This window comes from Rhinichthys klamathensis, unplaced genomic scaffold, assembly GCF_029890125.1.
Source record: "Rhinichthys klamathensis goyatoka isolate OS25496 unplaced genomic scaffold, OSU_Roscu_1.1 h1tg000059l_1, whole genome shotgun sequence".
Classification (NCBI taxonomy): domain Eukaryota; kingdom Metazoa; phylum Chordata; class Actinopteri; order Cypriniformes; family Leuciscidae; genus Rhinichthys; species Rhinichthys klamathensis.
The window spans coordinates 7,533,986-7,555,689 of record NW_026606604.1 but is presented as its reverse complement, the minus strand read 5'-3'; the positions used below and the strand labels follow the sequence as shown (position 1 = coordinate 7,555,689).

Sequence of the window (21,704 nt, the reverse complement as noted above, 5' to 3'; positions counted from 1 at the left end):
GTTTTTTCTTACTTTTTTTTGAAACTTCAATCAATTAACTGTGGAAAGTCAACCTAATCAGCAGCTAGCATGAAAAAAAAATCCCGTTCCGGTGTTATTCTACTTGCATTTGCCAAGAATTGGTCCATTCAGATGTACATTACATGCTGAATTTTCCACATGTGAAGTTAAATTTCATGGACTTCCTTTCAGGCTACCTTTTTATCCCAAAATATGGCATTTTTTTCTAGACCAAATAACTTGATCCAAGTCTTTAGAGAAACAAAATATGCACTAGCAGTTTAATTCGTTACATTTATATAGTGCTTTTCTCTGCACTCAAAGCGCTTTACACAGAAGTGGGGGCGGGGGGGATCTCCTCAACCACCACCAATGTGCAGCATCCACCTGGATGATGCGACGGCAGCCATATTGCGCCAGAACGCCCACCACACACCAGTTTAGCAACAAAAAAAGAGTCACTGTGCTAGATTATAGTGCTCTAAAACCCATGGAATCTTTAAGGGGTTGGACTCAAGAGGACACAAACACGTTAGCATTTGCTCTAAGCTCCCGTGTCCTGAGAGGAAGCCTGTATCATGATGTGCACAGATGTGGGTGGTGGAACGAGGGTGAAATCCATCTTCCTACATTTGGCAGCTCTACACAACACAATTGGCTTTAAAGCAAAAAGAGGCCCAGAGCAGAGGGTCTGCAACAGGGCTGCATGTTGGCATAAGCTTAGCTGGCCCTCTATAATGTCAGTATGTGAGCGATTCTTCTACTTAGCTTCCCACCAGCCAACATTATCCTTTCTCTATCCTGTTATCCTTGCTAAATGAGCTATATGTAATTTGCTCTGGACTTCTGCCACTCAACTCCATGCTTGTCACTCGTGTTAGTTTACCAAAAAATGAAAATTCAGTCATCAATTACTCACCCTCATAGTTTGCTAGTTATAAAACTACTGGATGGCTTTACAAGTCTTACATGAGAAGGATTCCCACACATTTTGAACAGTGAGTTTCTATGGCTTTTCTATTTAATTATGATTACTAAATTAAAAATATACTGTATTCATAAAATGCAATTTCTAGCAGATTACTTTTTTTTGTTCACAATATGTTAGCTATACACACACACACACACATATATACGTGTCGCTATTGTTAACTATAACAAACTATTAAAAAAATCATTAATTGAAATAAAGCTGAAATAAAGTAAATGATAAATATTAAAACTATTATTACGACTATTTAAATATTTAAAACATTTAAATAAGTTTCGGTAGAAGTACTACAATTAATACAACAAAAAAAAGCTTAATAGAAATGTTGAAAAAGGACAAAAGCACATTGCTAACAAAATTGCTAACATTTAAACTAAAATGAAAAATGATGTAAAACACAATTAAAATTATGAATAAATTATGGAAGCTTGTTTCCACCACAGAAAAAAAAATACTAAAAGTAATTGAGACTTTTTTATCTCACAATTCTGACTTTTTTTCTTACAATTGCGAGTTTACAGAATTCAGAATTGCGTGATATAAAGTCGCAATTGCGAGTTTATATTTCGCGATTCTGAGAAAAAAAGTCAGAATTGTGAGATGGAAACCTACAATTGTGAGAAAAAAGTCAGAATTGTGAGATGGAAACCTACAATTGTGAGAAAAAAGTCAGAATTGTGAAAAAGTCGTAAAATGGTTTTATTCCGTGGCGGCAACAAGTTTCCATAATACATACTATTATACTGTATAAATAATAAAATATAGGCCTGATCATTACTTCTTCCAGGTTTTCAATGGAACCCTAAATACAGTGCACAAGCCTAATGGACTACATACATAGGAGCTTTTCAGTCCCCGTCCCCTTTAACTCTCATTGTAAAGAAAAGTTCAGCAGGGACATTCTGCAAAACATCTCATTTTTATGTTCCACAGAAGAAAGAAAATCATATAGGTCTGGAACGACATGAGGGTGAGTAAATCATGACAGAACTTTCATTTTGTGTCAGCAAACAGTTTATATGTTTGCAAAGAGCCTGACAGAAATACACACCAGGAAAATGAAACACTTGAAAAACTTACTAGAAAGGTGGCGATGGCCACACCGATGATAAACCCGGCGATGACGTCAGACCAGTGGTTTCGATACTCCGCCACCCTGTTAATACCCGTTAGAAAGGCCAGGCACATCAGGCCCAAAGACATGACTGGTTTAGCCAGACGAGTTCCTTTGGCTTTCACAGTAAATGTAATGTACATCTGAAATCAGAGAAAAACAAAGTAACACATACTATTAAAATAATATATGATTTTGATGTGCAATCATTTGTCCCTTTGTCTCATGCAACCCAAATAGTTTTTTGTAGCACTACCCCTCGATTAGTAGGCATTTACTGTGCAGATGGTCACTTTGTGTTTTTTACTGGTTGGATAGTTAACCGATCATAAAAACATAACATTTAAATAAATGTATTCCAAAATGCACAGCAATCAAACCACATGACCTTAGTGATTTGAAAAGCAGATGTCAATATAAATGCATCAGGTTATTCAGGCCACATGCGTAAACCTTCCTCCTACCAAACGGAACTATGTCGGTATATGGAGACACAAATCATATTTGAGACATATGGAGCAAGCACAAACACAAATATAAATTGCCATATAGGGCAAAGAGAGCCTTACACAGTGACGGAAACTGTTGTTATGGTTACTTCCTCAGGCGAATGTGACTTCTGTTTGCGACTATCTATTTGTGACTAGGTGAAAATATGTGCTCTGACTAACTTATCTGACTTCTGTGGTTACCGAAACGTTTTTGAAAATGTTGTTGTGTTGTTGAAACATTTGATATATAAGACATTTGGCTGTCCCCCAAGACCCCCCGTAATGCACACCCTGTTTTATAGACATATCAGATGGAAAACCCAGAGAAAAACACAAGGAAATTTACTAAAACTTACTATGAACTAAGGAATTTGTACATTTTGCAGGGTGAGAAAAAGATTTGAGGGTAGAGCTGCACAATATGTTAAAGGATATACATATTTAGCGCCGTATCCCCCAGAGTTAGATAAGTCCATACATACCCTTTTCATCTCCGTGCGTGCTGTAACTCTGTCTGACGCACCCAACCGTATACATACTGGAACTATATTCTCAGAAGGCGAAGCACTGCTACTTGGGCGGAGTATGGAGTATAGGAAAATGTTGGCGTTATTTTGTCACTTATTGGGAGCAGTATGCTAGCTGGAGCCATTTACTTCCAGTCTTTGTGCTAAGCTAGGCTAACGGTGGGTGCGTCAGACAGAGTTACAGCACCCAAATGTTCACCGTGCACACACGCACAAAAAATATCTCATGTCAGATTTTCCTCAATATAAGGGTGTGTATTAATGGTTGAGTTCTTGTCTGTATGGCGTGTCACTGTGTGTGTATGAGTGTGTATGTTTTCTAAAGGCTCATGAGGCGGTGAACAGCTATCCAATGCACATTTAGATCAGTCAGGAAAAGAGAGAGTGACCAAAACAAGCTTATCTATCCAGAGGGAGATTTTTTTGTGACTTTGAAAGTCATGTCATAGCAAAGTAAAAGAGAAAATGTGAATAAATGAGGGACAGTCCTGCCGACTCATTCTGGAGTATGCATGTGTTTTATCGCTGAAGGTCATAATCAGCCATCAGTCCTGAGGAAACACCACACAAAGACAGTAATTGTTACCTTGTCTGAGACATACAGCGCCGTCTCTCTCAAAGTCTCACTCTTTCAGTGTCTCTCTAGTATTCAAAGGTCATGGTCATTGTGACCTAATTTTATTCCATCTGAGGAATTGAGGTGAGCAGGCATTTTCAGTGTCCTCGAATCTCAATATGTATGACTCTGTTTTTAGAGAATATAAACCAGACAGTCTAATGAAAACCCAAATCATATATAAAATACTGTAATGCACGTCCAATGGACGAATATGTGGCAGGGCATTATGGAGGTTTTAAAAACAGAAATATGAAGCTCAGTTATAGTGTTATTTAAGCAGTGAAGTCTATTGGCATCATCTAACACTCACTTAAAGTCAATCTTCAAAAACACTAACTAATATTAATATTACTATAATTAATATTATTTATTTACAATATAAAATGTAATCTTTAGGAAATCTCAAAATAGATATACATTTTTCATAGTCTACATTATAATGTTGTGATGTCTAAAATCACTTTTAGCATTCAAATTTATATATTTTCATTTTTAGTGAAAGCAATATTTTTTAAGCGTCATTAGTCCAGTCTTCAGTCACATGATCCTTCCGAAATCTTCCTATGTGCTGATTTTCTGCTCAAGAAACGTTATCAATGTTAAAAACAGTTGAACTGCTTAACATTTTTGTGGAAATCATGTTTTTTCAGGTATCTTTAATAAACAGAAAGTTCAAAAGAACAGCATTTATTTTTGAAACAGTAAAGACTTTTTCAATTGGTACAAAAAATGGCACTTTTGATGGATTTAATACGTCCTTGCTGAATAAAAGTATTAATTTCTAAGAAAAAAATTGTGTATCACAACTTTTTTTTTTTTTAACTAGTAAAATGGGTAGTTGCATGTTGACTTTTCACGTGTCCTACATTTTGCATGTGCGATTCAGAAGCCGGTTGAGTCCTCAGTCATCTGCCTTCAGGGCTACTGTCAAAAACCATGTAGTCTTTGTGAATGCAACAAAACGTCATCTCTCAGGTCAAGGGCAGAGCCTCTGGACTGCCTCAAAGCTGTTTTAAAGTAAGTTGTCAAAATATCAATTTTACACACTGTTGCACAGCCGTGAACTTCTTCCCCGAGAGATACTATGTGTCCTTTCCGTCGGGACGACTGGCCATCAGCTGTGATAAACTTTCATTTACATCATCTGAAGACTGTATTTGTGACAGCTATCATGTTCAGGACTGAGAACGTCACATTAAAAGAGTATTTGTTCAATGACTTTATCAAACTCTCTCAGTTTGCCTTAATAGTTTTTGGAGTAAAGTCAATCTCATCCCACGGGACTTTGACAAAGTCAAACTCACTTTTCTGACTTCTTTGCCACCTCATTCTTCAAAAGTCAAAAAAAGTGTTTTGCAGCTCCGGTCAAATACCTAGTGAGCTACTCCCTATTTAAGAGACCAGTTTGATTGGCTGTTCTTTAGACCTTTATATTCATCAATGAATCAAAAAAGGAATCACGGTTTCCACAAAAATATGTTTTCAGCATTGATTACAAGTGTTTCTTGAGCAGCAAATCAGAACATTAGATTGATTTTTGAAGGATCATGTGACACTGAAGACTGGAGTAATGATGCTGAAAATTTAGCTTTGCATCACAGGAATAAAATTACATTGTAAATACTTTAAAAAATTATAGTAAAACAGTAATATTGTGAAGTATTATTTAAGTATTAAGTATTATTTTAATGAAATAAATGCAGGCTTGGTGAGATGAGACTTCTTCCAAAACATTTAAAAAATCTTATCGACCCCAAATTTTGTACAAATTAGGTATATATTTTTACTTTAAATATTTTTAATCACTACTTTTCAGTGCTAAAATAAATATTATTCATAAATAGCATTTAGATCCATTTTTTTCACATTTTACAAAAATGCATTCTACATGAACTTCTCCTTTAAACCTGCTTAAAGCGGTTAAATACCTACACACGACCAAAGTATGGAAATCTACAATTGTGACTATTTTATCAATGCAAAACACATCAGATCAGCCTTAAAAGCAGTAGCAGTCGCATATTCACTGTGGAGTATTTAATCTACATTATCAATTTGTTAGTCTCTAATTAATCGCAATGTTAAAGAGGAAGAATTTAGTTAACTCTTGGTTCTGCAGAACATAAAGTAAAAGCTAAAACAACAGCTCTACACTTACTGTCCTACATACAAAATGTGATTGATCTGTTCATTTGATTGGAGAAGCACGTTCGTTCAAAGACACCCTGCAGGATGTCAAAAATTCAAAGTTCTCTGACACAGTGAAGCACATCCTACAGACACTAATCAGACTCCTCTTGTGTCTACATTAATAATCGAACCTCCCGGGACACCGTGATTCTCTTGGAGTTCTAGTCATCAGGGCTCGACTCGACTAACAGCTGGTATAAGACATTCCCACTCCCTAGGGACTGAGATTTCCTTGTGGGCCTGGTGCACATCTGCAGAGCATCACTGATGAAAAGGAGGGTGCCGGATACTCATTACTTGATTTTTGGATTCTGTCCTTCATAGTCTGCTCGTCTGTACAGGACGTCTGGTATCCTAACCGGGTCATTGTGGCTAATTAGACCATGAATTGAAAAATTAAGGGAGGCCATAAAAGTGGTGATTAAAATGGCAATGAATAAGTAAAGCTCATAGGTTATCTAATTAATGTGGATGTTTAGAGCTTGATTCGCAGCCCATTTCTAAAATGATTTGCGAGATTCAGTTTTGGTGGGCATTTGCACACACAAAAGACAAAAATTTGATTTGTTTAAAATTATTTTATAATTATAATTATTTTAACTCATTAAAATAAAGCAATTTTTTTTTTTTTTTTTGAAGTTACAAAAGATTAAATTACATTTTTCAGTTTAATATAATTTAAGTTGAAATTATTTCCAATTTGATTATACCTAATATAAGGCAACAACTAATGTTAAGTTTTAAAGTATTTTAAAAAAAATCCAATTCAGGTCCAAAACTGAAACTGGATTAAAATCTATCCATTTTTTTGCTCATAGTCTGAATAGCAAAAATAGCAAAAAAAAAAAAAAAAAACACAAAATGTGGTTTAAAATCTGATTGAAACCTGATTTCAACCCTAAACGGATTTAAAACCTGATATGAATGTGTTTCAGTCTGAATGGTCAGATCAGACTAGTGTAGACCAAGTACTTTGTTTCCTCAGTTGGTATACAATGATTTTTCCAAATCCCAACCACAAAACTGTTTAAAAAAAAAATTAAGATCATATTTCAATTCGGTTCTTTTATGATACACAAAGTGAAGACACATTAAAATAAATCAAATTATGTTCAGTATAAAGAAAGCCTCATTCAAAACCAATTGAGTCACCAATTGATCCCATACAAGAAATGTCCAGACAAAACCTTTAAATTGACATTAAATCTTTTCACACCAATCCAACTCTCATTTCCTTTCTCAATGGCAAATCTTCCTGCCGACAGATTGCTGACAGACAGCGACCACAGCGTTCATGGAAAAAGAGTTACCACTTTCTTCTGTTGCCTGTTACATCGAAAAAAAGTCCTTGCTACAAATGACTGTGTTCACGCTATAGTGCTTTCTGCCATATCTGTGCTCGATCAGGCTATGGACAGAATCCAAATGAAGCTCCTGTGAATTTGCATCTGCATTTCAAACGCAGTCCTGCGCTGTGCCATCTCTCCTGGATACACTCAAGATAAGCCTGCTTCATGACGTTCACTATAAGATGCAGAGATATACATATCAATGATTCGCACTGGCCATTAAAAATTCGAACCCACCGAATGCAATACAATGAACAAGTGATGCTTGCTGTAAGAAGAGGCCAAATCACCTTCATATGACCGCTGTATTTAAAAAAGAGCTCAAAGGCAAAAGCAGATTGACGGTTGTCACTTTACATCACATTCATTAATGAAGGTGAGTGTGTAGAGCTGCAGAGGATGTGCTTTGCTTTTGAACATTCTTCAAGAACTTCAAAGCTAATGACTTTCTAGGACAGGGATAGCTGCAGGTCGGAGTAATGGGCATGCCGAAAGGTAGGGGTATGCCAAAATACATAACGCTACAACATAAACTAACCCCACACCCTAACAGGCAGCTTTCGGAACCAATTGAAAAGATCTTTCATGCCCATTACTCCGACATGGAGATACCCACACTTGGACTTTCTAAGGTCTCGCAGATGACATTACAGGGTCCGTGTTACACGTTATAAACGAACATGATGTTTTTAATGGAGGAAAAATTGGACTATTTTAACTTGACGTTCCATCTTAAAATGCAAAGTTTGGAGTGGGACACTCAAAAAACAACGCAAGACAATGCAACGGCTAAAAAAGTTCATCAGCATAGTACCGTATATAGCATAGTACCCCCCCCCCCCATTTTCCAGACTTATTTTTGGGAAAAAATGGATTTTTGTGGAAAAAATCTGGTTTTCAACAGAAAATAATTTTAAGAGAAAATTTCCGAGGCGTTGTTCCAAATGCCTCGCATCACCTGTGCTTTGTGTAGAGGCCCGCTCGTCGGGGGAGACCGGCACATATGCGCTTCCTGATTGGCCATGACTGCGGCTGCCCTGAGTGTGACGGGATGGATTTAACCACCCTGCGGGGTCGTCTGGCCGTTTTCGACGACGATCCGGCTCCCGCTCTCTCTCTCTCCCTCTGCTCGAGCCGCGCAAGAAAAAGCGCCGTTCACAGAGGATGCCAGAGCGGACGGAGACAAGCGAGCAGAGACCCAGAGCTATGAATCGATTCCTCCACTCGAGTATAAGATGACCCTGAATATAAGACGACCCCCCATTTTTCAGCCTAGTACAAAAACCTCGTCTTATATTCGGGTATATACGGTACTTCTAAAAAGGGATGCATTTAAAGACAACTTTTCCAAGAAAAATATACTATGGAAACAGTCTAACAGCTAAAGCACAGCATGAACCATCAATGCTAAAAATTGCCATGCCAATAAGAGCATTCAACAAACCATCTGCATCATTTCTTTAAAAAAATATTCACCCAAAAATTCTGTCATTAATTACTCACCCTCATGTCTTTCCAAACCCGTCAGACTTTCGTTCATCTTCGGTACACAAATGAAGATCTTTTTCATGAAATCTGAGAGCTTTCTGTCCCCCCACTTTCAAGCCCCAGAAAGTAGTTAAGACATCTTACCACAAATCCAGTGGTTTAACCTCAATTTTCTGAAGCGACGTGAATGCTTTGTTTGCACCAAAAACATAATTTACCACTTTATTTACAAAATCTTAATCCAACTCGAGCAACAATGTCTGCTCTCGCATCAACACAACACGCATAGTACGTTGTGGTGCTCTCCAGATTAATATTTTGTAAATAAAGTGGTAAATTGTGTTTGGGTTTTTTTGCACAAACTTGCGTCGCTTCAATAAAATTGAAGTTAAACCACTGGAGTCACATGGATTACTTTCTAATGATGTCTGTACTACCTTTCTGGGGCTTGAAAGTGGTAGTTGCATAGGCTGTCAATGAAGGGACAGAAAGCTCTCAGATTTCATTAAAAAGATTGTGTTCATAAGGTAAAAAAGAAAGTCTTACGGGTTTGGAACTGCATGAGGGTGAGTAATGACAGAATTTACATTTTTGGGTGAACAAACCATTTAACACTGTCGGTTAGGTTTAGGTCGGGTTTGGTGTAGGTGGTATGTTATTTTCAAACGCGATAGAGCATTAACCTTCTAGCGGGACATTTCTTTTCTGAACTGCCACGATACATACAACAACCAAAAAAATAAAACGTCGTCAGATTCAAGTTCATGCGTTTCAGATAAAACTGAAAGTACTTTTAGCACCACTTACTGGACATTTCACTTGCAAGTTTTAACATTTTAACCCACAACAGGCAAGTTTTTCCAGTGAGCCTAGGTTGGATTTAAGAGATACTCACAGCCATATAGAGCGCAGCGTACACGCTGAGCGCCGCCTCTTTGGAAGGGAAGGTCTTGCGGGCACGCAGGATGTCATCCTCGTTGCCGGTGCAGGCTTCCTGATGACTGATATAGCGTAGAGCTTGCTGGCAACCCAGAGCTGTGAAGTTGGGCTTACATACTGTCAGGAAATGAGGGGCCAGGTTCCCCGTTACCACCTGACCGGCATTCACGAAGATGTCTGTGGTGAAAAGGCCAAACAAGTATACACCTATGGAGATGAAAAACAGATACAGATATCAATTAATAGAAAAACAAGAAAACAAAAAACATATTTTTAGCGAATATGGAGTAACCATTGTGACCATCAGCCACTGAAAAACCAGTACAACTTCCTACATTTGATATTAAAATTCACTGCCTTGATTTCACATCAAAAGTATAAAATCCCTTAAAGAGAATCCATCAAGGTGGGGCTTAAAATATGTATTTGACAAACATGACCTGGAAATTGGTTCAATTATTCAGCGGTTGTGCCTGGCCTGTTTATGTAGGCTCGGTTAGCACAGGGTGTACCAGAATCAAAATATCTTACTAACGCACATTATGGGGACAGATATGCCTAAGACTAGATAATCTCCACAGTGGCACACATCTCGCGGCTGAGCTGTGAGGAGGCATTAGAGAAGCTAATGTTCTGAGTTGATAATAACCTATCTTCTTAACTGAACAGAGTCTTTCTCTTCGGTGCTCTGTAAATCAAACTATAATACCTCAATGAAGAGAGCTCAAACACTCGCAATGCGTATCTGATGCGATTTGCCTCATTGAATTAAAACAAATTCAATATTTACTTATATTCACTAAAAATAGCAACAAGTTAAGTAAAAAAAAAAAGAGTTTGAACTCACTGAATCTGAGTGGTGTGTGTGTGTGAGTTCATTTAGCGTAGTATTTGATGATGCTTGAGACATCTGTTCTTGGGCTACATCGGTTGCACTTTATGTTTTGGATTCACTAAAAAGAATCAGCACAAAATTGTTTTTGCTTTGTGAATCAGACTACACTACACTCTAAAAAATGCTGGGTTATGTAATCTACCCAACCGCTGGGTTATGAAATGTTTTACCCATTATGGGTTATTTATATGGATTTTGACTCAACACATGAGTTGCACAAAATAACCCAAATTCCATCTACCCAACATACATCGGTTGACCCAGCACGTGGGTTGTTTGTGCTTCGAACGTCATCACATCGTCACCAGACTCAGAGTCCATTGAATCCACACACCGAGCACTCGTCACAGAGAACCTGACTGTTCATCCAGCGAGGCAAATAAATTAAGGTTTGTGTACACTACATGTCTAATTCACATTGTCTGTATTGCGTTACTTATTAAGGTAATATTTTTATATTGTCGAGGCTAGTTGGTTGGTTTGTCTAACAACGTAGCTAACGTTAGCCATTTAGCCGTTATCATGGAAGCACTGGCTATAAGTAATTGAGCGCGCTCTTTTTTCCCTGAAGCATTTAAAGTGAAATGCGAAGGCAAAACAGAGTGTTAGACTGATTAAAGTATGTAAAAACAGTGAGATAACCTGATATGTCTGACTAAATGCATTTATGTGCATTTATTTAAGTAACTTAATGTGATGACCCACAATAGATAAGAACAAATGTTTAAATATAAAATGGCGGCCTGGCAAACGACAAGGGCCAGTTGAGAAATATGTAATAAAAAGTTTGGGACTGCTGTAGGTGTACAGCAACCACTGCTGTAGACTGTTATACTGACAGTCGTGCCCTGAAGGTTATGCCGTGAGCAGCCACAAACATTCTTGTGAAGCATAGACAATTTACATGTATGCAATTTGTCATATGAATTGTATAGGGAGAGAGGGAGGATTGTCTTCTCTATATTTTGTGATGCTAAATAAAATGGCTGTTTAAAATAAGCTCTTTTTGTGTTTGTTTCAGATCAATTGACAGCTTTATCATTAACACTTCGACAGAGTGGCAGCTGACAGACCTTGTTGAAAGATTTAAAGGTAAGAAATATTTGTTTTCCCATCCACAGCATATCAAGTCTGCATTGCTACTCAAGCCCTTTTCAGACATTAATTCTTATGAAATATAATTTCCTATTTTTTTTCACTAGCTTCCATGAAATGTCAAAGTGACCAATAGATGAATAGGGCACATGTGTCACAGTGTCTGGTTGTGTTTCCCTGGGTTATCACTAGAGGTCCTCGTTCTCACGGTGTCATTCACATTTACTACATTTCCCAGCATTCTAGTCTGTCACTCATCTAATTATCACACTCAGCTGTATCCCGTCACCTTGTTAGTTCTGTGTGTATTTATTCCCTGTCTGTGTCAGTGTTTGTTACGGAGTCCTTGTTTAATGTCCCCACACTTCCGTTCCTGTTGTTGCTTCTTTCTCGTGTTTTGTTGTTTATGTTCTTGGACTGTCTTTGTTGGAATTTGACCCTTGCCTGGACTGGATGTGAGTACGGATTACCCCTTTTAATAAATACCTGCAATTGGATCTACGTTGTCTGTGTGTGTGTTCGTGACAACATGTCTTTTGTAGGCTTTCAGTGCTTCATTCTATTTTGTAATAACAAATGATGGAATATGCATGTTTATTACTATATCTTTTTAATTTACATTTAATTACCCATACATTTTTGTTTTGTACTCTGTTGTAAAAACAAATATGTCTTTGTGTTTTCTATTTTTGTCTTTCAGATGAGGGGATTGATGAGGAGAGTTTTATTATTTTAGATGATGAGGAACCATCAACCAGTTGATCCCAAGAGCTGGCCCTAGGCTGAAGTTCATCAAAACATTTAGAGGACTTGTAAGATCAATGTAGACGTCACATCAGAGGCTCAATTCTTCAGTTTTCCACACACTGTTATTATTTTAGTATTTAATAGTTTCATTGGGAAGATGGCTTATACTGTGCAAAAGGCAAATTTCAGGGGGTATCAAGAGTCTTTTTATGCATTTACGTGCAGTACACCATGTAAACTCAGCGTCAACACATTTCCAGTGTAGTGGAATCACAGGTATGCCATTCCACATCGTATTGACACCTATGTCTTCCTACAGATGGGGTTGGGGAACTCGCCCAGAGGCAGCTGCCAGCCTTGCTTTCACCTACAACTTACAAAGTTGGCCGTGGTGCGAAAGTGGTTCGCCACACCATTCAGGAATGCAGCTTGGCCTTCATCGAACATAAGCCCGTAAGTCCTCAAGCACATCTAAATGGGAAACTTTATTCATTTTATCAACATATCTGAGCTCAAGAATGTGTGCACGCACACGTGCATATCCAGGGTTGTTTTACTATACTATAGGCATCAAATATAGCCTGACAGTATTCGTAAAATAGCCGTTCTACAAGCTTACAACATGTTGGTCACTATCAAAGCATCCTGGGCTTCTAGAACACCTCAGCAGTGCCACATGCTGATTACCTCTGTACCACACCGCACTGATGCAGTCATTTGTTCTAAAACAGGCACCAACAAAGTATTGAGTGCAGAAATTAACATATTTATCAGAAGGTTGACACTTTTGTATTTTAACCCATTTGGACCTGACTCTATGAGGTTGACTCTAAAGAAGTCTTCTAAATCTACAAAACATTTGCGGGCCACCTATCTGACCACCTAACCCGGCTACCTATCGGCCAGATAGGATAGTCAGATAGGTGGGCCGCACGCATTTTCTTAGCATGTTTATTGTAATGATAGATCCATCAATCGATTTATGCCTTTTTAGGTCAATTGAGGTCTGAATCCTTTTTTAAATTGTTTTCTGTAATGTGAACTATGCCATAACCATCAAGACTTAATCCAAAAAGGTTTGGAATATTTCGGTATGTGCAATGAAATGACTATTACAGTTCAACTTTTTGAATTAGAGATGCACTGAATCTTTTCCAAATTGTAAAGCTAACTAGACTTTATCATAAAACAATAATTTCTCTAGTGAGGACCAGGAAAATGGTCCTCACAATGTCTATATTTTAATTCTACTATAGTAGTCGGTAGACATTTGGTCCTCACTCGCACTCTCTCACTTGCTCTCTTGTATTTTCTCTTTTTTAGCCTGGAATAAACATGGTGGAGTACCTCCATGAGGCCAAGGCATGCAAACCATACCCCCACAAATGCCAGGAGGAGAGTCTAAAATGGTAAAGTTTATTCAAAGTAGAATACTTGCTTGCAAGTAGAGCTAATGGCTCTTAATAGCAGACTGTTGGCCTGTTGAATGTTCAGCCATTTAATTCGGAATTGTTGTTTTGCTCTGAATGTTTTCCTACCTGAGTGATATGAACTGCACTAGTTCTGCTATATTGTTGATATGAATTAATGTAATAAAGAAAAAATTTCAAAGATTCCATTGTTGTTTTGTTTTTGTATTGTTTAAGTGTTTATTGCATAATATATGCATAAATCTAGCATGTATTCTGTTATAGGTTTGTAGTTTAACAGTTTTATAGCTATGGGTAGTCTATTGCAATTTATTTTCTTAAATTGTACTGTAATGTGTTAGAATTCATCTGGCACATGGGTTAATTTCACCCAGCATTTGGGTACACTATATAACAAATATGTAGTTGAATCAACCCAGAATTGTAATTAATTTGACCCAGCATGTGTGTACACTATATAACAAATATGTAGTTGAATCAACCCAGAATTGTAATTAATTTGACCCAGCATTTGGGTACACTATATAACAAATATGTAGTTAAATCAACCCAGAATTGTAATTAATTTGACCCAGCATTTGGGTACACAATATAACAAATATGTAGTTTAATCAACCCAGAATTGTATTTAATTTGACCCAGCATTTGGGTAAAATATTTAACTCATAATGTTGGGTTAAAAATCACCAACCCATCTTGCTGGGTCAAAATAACTACTGTTGGACTGGTGAAATATTGATCCAGCGGTTGGGTTATAAAACAACCCAAGTTGTGTTATTTTTAACCCATCATTTTTAAGAGTGTAGTTACGCTGTATGATATTGCGTGGAGCCTTGCGAAGACAAATCAATAGAAAGATGCATTTTCTTGCTATCGTTCTGCGATTCAAGCACCTTTATCTGATCAAATTCAATTAGTTCTGCATCTGCAAACTTCCTGACTTCAGGAATCACAGGCAAAGGGTTTACAGGTCGGTCCTGGGATTTTACGAATCAATATGGATTGGAGATCATTGAGTATTAATCATGAATATTATGTTTACCTAGCCCAACATTGACATGCCCTCACTGTCAAAAATCGAAACAAAACTATGCAAGGTAAAAGAAAATGAGCCTACATTGAATATAGGCAACATTTTTGTTGTTCACCCCTTAATGATCCTGAAGCAAAATGAGAACCACTGAGCTTGAGAAACCCGAACTCATGATGGACACATCACAAATTAATCTTCTCCCTTTATACCCTTCTTTTCTAAGGTCTTTTAGAAAAATGAAGTAAGCATTGTTTCTGAAAGAGCTTCATTTTTTCTCCTTCACCCCTAAATGTCATGTTCTTCTTGTTCAGAACATCTTTTCAGCTTGACAGAATGCCAGGTTTGACAAGGCTATTATTATGGCCATTGAAAGACTTGTATCAACAATAAGTCATTTTCATAACTGTTGCCAGACGTATTCAGACAACATTAACAAAGCACCATTTAGCATGTTTCCATGCATAAAAATACAGTCGCTCACAGGAACGCCTTCTGGAGTTGCAAGTGACACATAGTTTGGCAGACGATTTGGGGGAGAATACTATGGTCTTATTTTACTAAGAGAGGTGATAATACCAGCTGAGGTTCACATAAAAATGTCATCGGTCACTGGCTGGCATCACATCCATCCTGTTTTCTGTTATGTTGGCAACATAGCTTTGATGCTGACAGTCTCTAAACTGCTTTCTGTCTGCAAACGAACTGGGGCTAAAAATGGCTTATTCACACTTCCTTTCACATGGACATTTCAACAACTGCGTGGACACCAAAGAAACATATTGCTGTCAGTGAATCTTGGAGCATTCGTTGATATCCGCTATCCGATATGAATTCATTCAGAACGGATTCAACAGATTCAAACTTCTGCCCATGAGTGTTTATTTTTTGCTCCAAATTTACATGGTCTACCCTGCTACATAAATGGCATTATGTTTTTTTTTTCTTTCCTAAAATGACTGTGCATTATCCAGCAAATAAAAAAATACATGGACATGAAATATTGATTCAAGATAAGATTATGTATAATCTTAAAGCTTAAGCTAACAAAATAAAAAAGTTAATTACAATGCACAAAACAATCAACCTAGCAACAATCTTATTTTTCTACAAAATACCAAAAAAAAAAAAATCAATTTAGCAATTTATAATCTAAACTCTCAAGTGTACATAAAAGTGTTTACATTTAGAAGCTCCATATGTTTTATGTATCACGGTCCATTCCATCATAAAACAATACATGTGTGCCAAAATGACTATTTAATTACTAATGAGTATAATAAATGTAGGGGTGATCTTCCTATTATTATACATACCATTATATATATATATATATATATATATATATATATATATATATATAAACCATTTAGTATGTAGAGATAACACTTTTTTTCATCTATGGCTAGAAAATAAACAAAACATGAATTCTAATTAAATGAGCTGAAATTAAAACAAATTCTTTTTTTTACTCCGTTATCTTCATAATTATAAATTCAACTTGGTTTTAAATTGTTATAGCATTTCATTGATATAACTTGGAGGAGGAACAGGCCTTTTATTGGCACAAACACACACGGCTTTGAAGTGTTTTCTGATTTCATTCATGATCATTTTTTATATCAAGAGTCGAAGTGAACCAAGAGTTCTTCTCAGGCAGAGAGATTGAGAAATATTACTGAGAAAGCCTGTCTGAACTAACTCAGAGTGCACCATGACCCACAGCCATTTTCTAAATTTAATCTCTCCCAAAGAACATCGCAGCGTGAGTCATTATGCAAATAACACAAGCCAGTGACTCCAGGTCACGAAGCAACTGGTCTCATTGGATGCTTTTCTGTTGAGATGCACCGCCAAACCTCAAACAAAAAAGGAAGAAACTTCATTTTTCTAAATATTTTTATTTCAAGCAGCCTCCACTGCCTGGAAACATATTCTAGGTGCTTTATCTTTTGAGTATCAAACTCTAAAGGTAAAGCACAGGTTTACAAAGGATCACTCAAAAAAAGAAAACTGTAAAAACAGATACTCATACCCAACAACTATAAAGAATTTGCCTAGTAAAATAATAGATTATTTTTCCATTATACTTTTATTACATAGTAACATTTTGTATAAGCAAAGGAATTCTATTTGCTATATTGTGAATATATTTACATGCATATACACTATGGTTCAAAAGTTTTGGGTCGGTAAGATTGCTTACATTTTTTTTTAAAGAAGTTTCTTATGTGTAACACAGGTTAAATAAAGTTAATTTAATTTAAACACAATTTAGTGATCTGTTCCCTTAATAAAAGTTGATAAGAGATGAAAAAAGTGAATAATATAAAAATGAATAAATATTCAAATTCATTCTAGATAAAAGCTCAGTGATCAACCAATGAGAGCTCTTTGTCATTTGAGTCATGGGTGTCGACGAGCATGCGCAATGACAGAAGAGACGAGCTTGATTGAGAAGAGCAGACGCAATCTGATCGTCGTGATCCGTTTCTATAAATCTTAGATTGAGAATCTGTGGAAAGAGTATGAGAAAGTCGAGATTTTATTAATTTGATGCATTCTGAATAAGAAGTCGATTGAATAGAGGAATACATTCTACCTGGTGAGTCAGTATCATATAATTAATGATAAAAAGACTGTATTACTTCATAATAAGATAGAATTACTGCTACTAAACCGTAAATTAGTTGCTGTGGACTGGTTATTTTCTCTTTAAATTGTATTTTGATCCGAGTAGTCATAAATGTCTGAAGTAAACCGCGTGGTCATTGTACATTGCAGTTCACCGACGCCATTTTATGATCACGCACGCCTGTAGTTGCGCCTGTGTGAGAGCAAAAGAAAAATCGATCACAAAGGTAAATAATTAGTTAATCAATTCTGTGAAAAAAATATATTTGTACTTTATGTTACTGGTTATCTGATTACTTCAGTTGAGCGGTTATAGTGAACCGCATGGTTATTATTTGTTCATTTCAGAGTTCACCGTCGCCATTGTTGGCCACGTGTCTGTATTAGAAAGAGAGCTATTGATTCAGAGGTAAATTAATGTGATTATATTATTTCATGAAGAAATGGTAATTGTAAATGTGTATTAGATGTTATTCTGTATCTTTGATGTGGAACTTATTTTGAAATGTACTAAATGAATGTACTGGTCTGTGATCAGGCCAGGTTTTTTTTTTCTCTCTCTCCTTTCGTTTTTCCGTTTTCTTTTCTTTTCTTTCTTCTTGATATCGTGGAGATGTGATGACTGCACGACCTTCTGTGACGTCTTGTAGATTCCGTGTTTGATGGCGAGCCAACCCAGTCTTTAGAAAGGGAGAAGACATCACGTTGTGGAGAGGAGGCCGATATCCTTTCCTTGAGTTTCCAGTGCTACTCGTACTCGATCACAAATTTGATTTTAAGAACTATTTTTCTTCTTTTTTTTTGAGGGTCAACCACAATCCAGATTTGAGAGACATTGGAACTTTTACGTGAGACACTTAAGGGTCTCAAGAGAGAGAGATTATACTCTTTTCTGTTGCATCTTGTTTGTTATTTTCTATTTTCTTTCTGAGTGTTAAACTGACTATGTGAGTATATATATGAAAACACCGACAAGAGTGCACTCGAGGTGGGAATTTTCATAGTCAATCGTTTTGACTATTGTTTATGTGATTTTGTGATTTTACTTTCTTTAACTTGACAAATTTTCTATTTTTTATTTAAAGTGAACCCAATTATACTTCTAATCTTGTGTCTGTCTGTTACTTTTCATGACAACCCGCTGTCTCCTTAGCGATACCTAATCCTTCTGACGAAATTCAAATCTTATCTTTATTATAAAACTAAAGTAAAAAGAATATCTACTAAATTACTGCTAATAATTCAGACAAGTGCTACATAAACTTTGGCGAGCCAGCCAGGAGACAGCGCTGTTGTTGAGAACTAACAGCTACACATTTTATATCCCTTTTGCTTTCAAGCAAGCGACGATAATGGAGATTATTGAAGCTGAAGGGATTATTATCCCAAACTCCGTAATAGTTAGTGGTTTAACCGACGTTGCGAGTGATGATGAATTGTTTGATGCTCTGAAACGACACGGGTCGTTTGTCAAAACCGTGCGCATTGACGACAAAGAATCCGAGTTCTACCAAAACGTGATCGTTGAGTACAACAGTAATAAAGCGATGCAATCACTTGGACCAACATTGCCGTATACTCACCAGCTGTCAAGCGAACCCGGTGCTAAGTGCCATGTGAGAGCGTTAGCCAGTGTGTTTACACAGCAACTGGGTAGTAGCATAACAAAGTCCTACCTGGACAGATTAAAAGAAATAGCGGAACTGAGCGGAAACAACTTTGAGTCTATACTGAGTGAAATGCTGTCGCAAATGAGTGCTGACCTCCCACCAGAGCCCGCTGTTTCTGGTAGTACTGGTGAAAACACCTGTGAGAAACCATATTGGGCATCTCCTGATGGGAACTTCAACCCAATTCGTAATCCACCGAGTCAGATAGATGACGTAGCGTCACAACCTACTCCTATCGATTTGATTGAGCCGACCCTTCGCACGTCGTCCAAATTTCTCAACCCGCCCGAGGTCCAAAAACTAGTAGTTGAGCATGTTGTGCGGAGCAGTGAAATGGTTGCTCAAGGGCATGTACAGCCCAGGCTCAGAGTATTTTCAGGAAAATGCCCCAGGCCTGGCAACGAGGTAGATTACGACATTTGGCGTTCTAGTGTCGAATTCATTTTGAAAGATCCCTCTTTGTCCGATTTGCATGCGTCTAGGCGAATACTAGACAGTCTTTTGCCACCTGCGGCAGATGTTATAAAGCATCTGAATCCTGAATCTCCTCCTTCCGCTTACCTCCAGCTGTTAGACTCCGCTTTCGGGGCTGTGGAGGATGGGGATGAATTATTAGCCAAATTCATGAACACGTTGCAGGATGCGGGTGAAAGGCCGTCCACTTATCTGTACAGGCTACAGTCAGCTTTAAATGCAACTGTCAAAAGAGATGGTATCATCCCAGGAGAGGCAGATAGGCACCTTCTGAAGCAGTTTTGCAGGGGCTGCTGGGATAATGATTTAATCACCGAACTACGACTAGAGCAAAAGCGAAACAATCCTCCTTCCTTTGCACAGCTTCTGCTTATGCTTCGTACAGAGGAGGATAAACCTACTGCGAAAGCAACTCGAATGAAGCAACACCTTGGGTCCTCTAAACAGAGAGCGTTTATGCACTCTCAGAAAGCGTGGGTTTCTGCTGAATTAGAACAAGACGAAGGTCCTAGAGTGAGCTCTCTTGAAACCGAAACGCGCGAGTTAAAGAAGCAGATTGTCAAGCTTCAGAGTCAGTTAGCTAATCTTGCAGTCCGATCAAAACATCCAAAGAAAGCTCCGTCGCGAGAGGTTGTCAACAAGCCTGCACCACCTGACCAAAGAAAGTCAGGGGCTGCCGCGAGTGTAGTTCCGGTCAACAAGAAATCAACTGATAGACCTAGGCCGTGGTACTGTTTCACGTGTGGTGAGGATGGCCACATCGCATCGTCTTGTAGTTCTGAGCCAAATCCCGAGCTTGTCGCCGCTAAACGTAGGCTGTTAAGAGAGAAACAGTTACAGTGGGAGTCACAGAATCTCCCTACTAGCTCTGATTTAAACTAGAGTCAGTTCCTGTCGTGGGCCATACAGGAACTGAGTTAAAGTCAAATGGTCCCATTGTAAATCGTGTCTTCAAGAAATGCCAAACTTCTAGGAAGCAGAATGCAAACCTACCTAAGGGATTAGTTGGTGCTAGGTGTGTTGCCGAAGTCAGCATAGCTGGTAAGAAATGTCATTGTCTACTAGACACTGGATCCCAGGTCACGACTGTGCCTAAGTCTTTTTATGAACAACACCTCTCAGAGCAGCCGATTAACCCTCTTGACGATATATTAGAGGTAGAAGACGCAAATGGGTTGTCCGTTCCGTACGAGGGTTACGTAAAGGTAGACATCACGTTCCCTGAAGAGTTTTTGGGTGTGACTATTGAAGTGGCCACGGTAGCTTTAGTTGTTCCAGATGTGAAGTCTCACGCTCAGCCGTTAATCTTAATAGGTACCAACGCTCTTGACATCCTTTATGAGCAGCAGTTACAAGCAGAATCCCAGAAGCACCAGCCATCTCTATTTGGGTATAGAGTGGTTTTGAAAACCCTTGAAACGAGGCGAAAGCAGAACACGAGTGGTGTTCTGGGTCATGTGAGATTAAGAGGCAACGTACCGGAGGTCATGTCCGCTGGTCAAACTGTCGTAGTGAAGGGTTCTGTTGCAGTACCAGGTGGGATAGATAAGCGTGTAGTGGTAGAACACCCGTCTGAATCCTCCTTGCCTGGTGGTGTGTTTGTGAAGCGCTGCTTACTTACCCCTTCTAGTAGTCAGTCTGTCTGGTTGCCTGTGGTACTAAAAAACGAAACAGAGCATGATATAACCATTCCCCCACGATGCATAATAGCAGAGCTGCATGCAGTTGAGTCCGTGCTTCCTCAGTCGAGTGTTTCCCCGGCTAGTGAGCACTTACCTACTCAGGAATCCAATTTCGCCTTGAATTTCGGTGAGTCCCCCGTGCCACAAGAATGGCGGGACCGCATCTCAGAAAAACTCAGAGAAATGTCTGATGTTTTCAGTCAGCACGATCTAGATTTTGGGCATACACAAAAAGTGAAACATCGTATACAACTTAATGATGAAACTCCCTTTAAACATAGGGCGCGACCGATCCATCCGCAAGATCTGGAAGCCGTCCGCAAACATCTGCGCGATCTT

The 21,704-nt window shown here is 38.1% G+C and overlaps 1 protein-coding gene across 2 annotated transcripts in view; it reads right to left on the bottom strand.

Annotated features, from left to right (window-relative positions):
• The window catches only part of plppr5b (phospholipid phosphatase related 5b), a 64,380-nt gene that overhangs the window by 9,271 nt on the left and 33,405 nt on the right, over positions 1 to 21,704 (bottom strand). For both annotated transcript variants that reach the window (XM_056249217.1, XM_056249218.1), the window contains 2 exons: positions 9,665 to 9,915; positions 2,072 to 2,248 (listed from right to left, as the gene is read on the bottom strand). In XM_056249217.1, the coding sequence (XP_056105192.1) occupies positions 2,072 to 2,248; positions 9,665 to 9,915 (428 nt within the window). The remainder of the gene's footprint in view (positions 1 to 2,071; positions 2,249 to 9,664; positions 9,916 to 21,704) is intronic.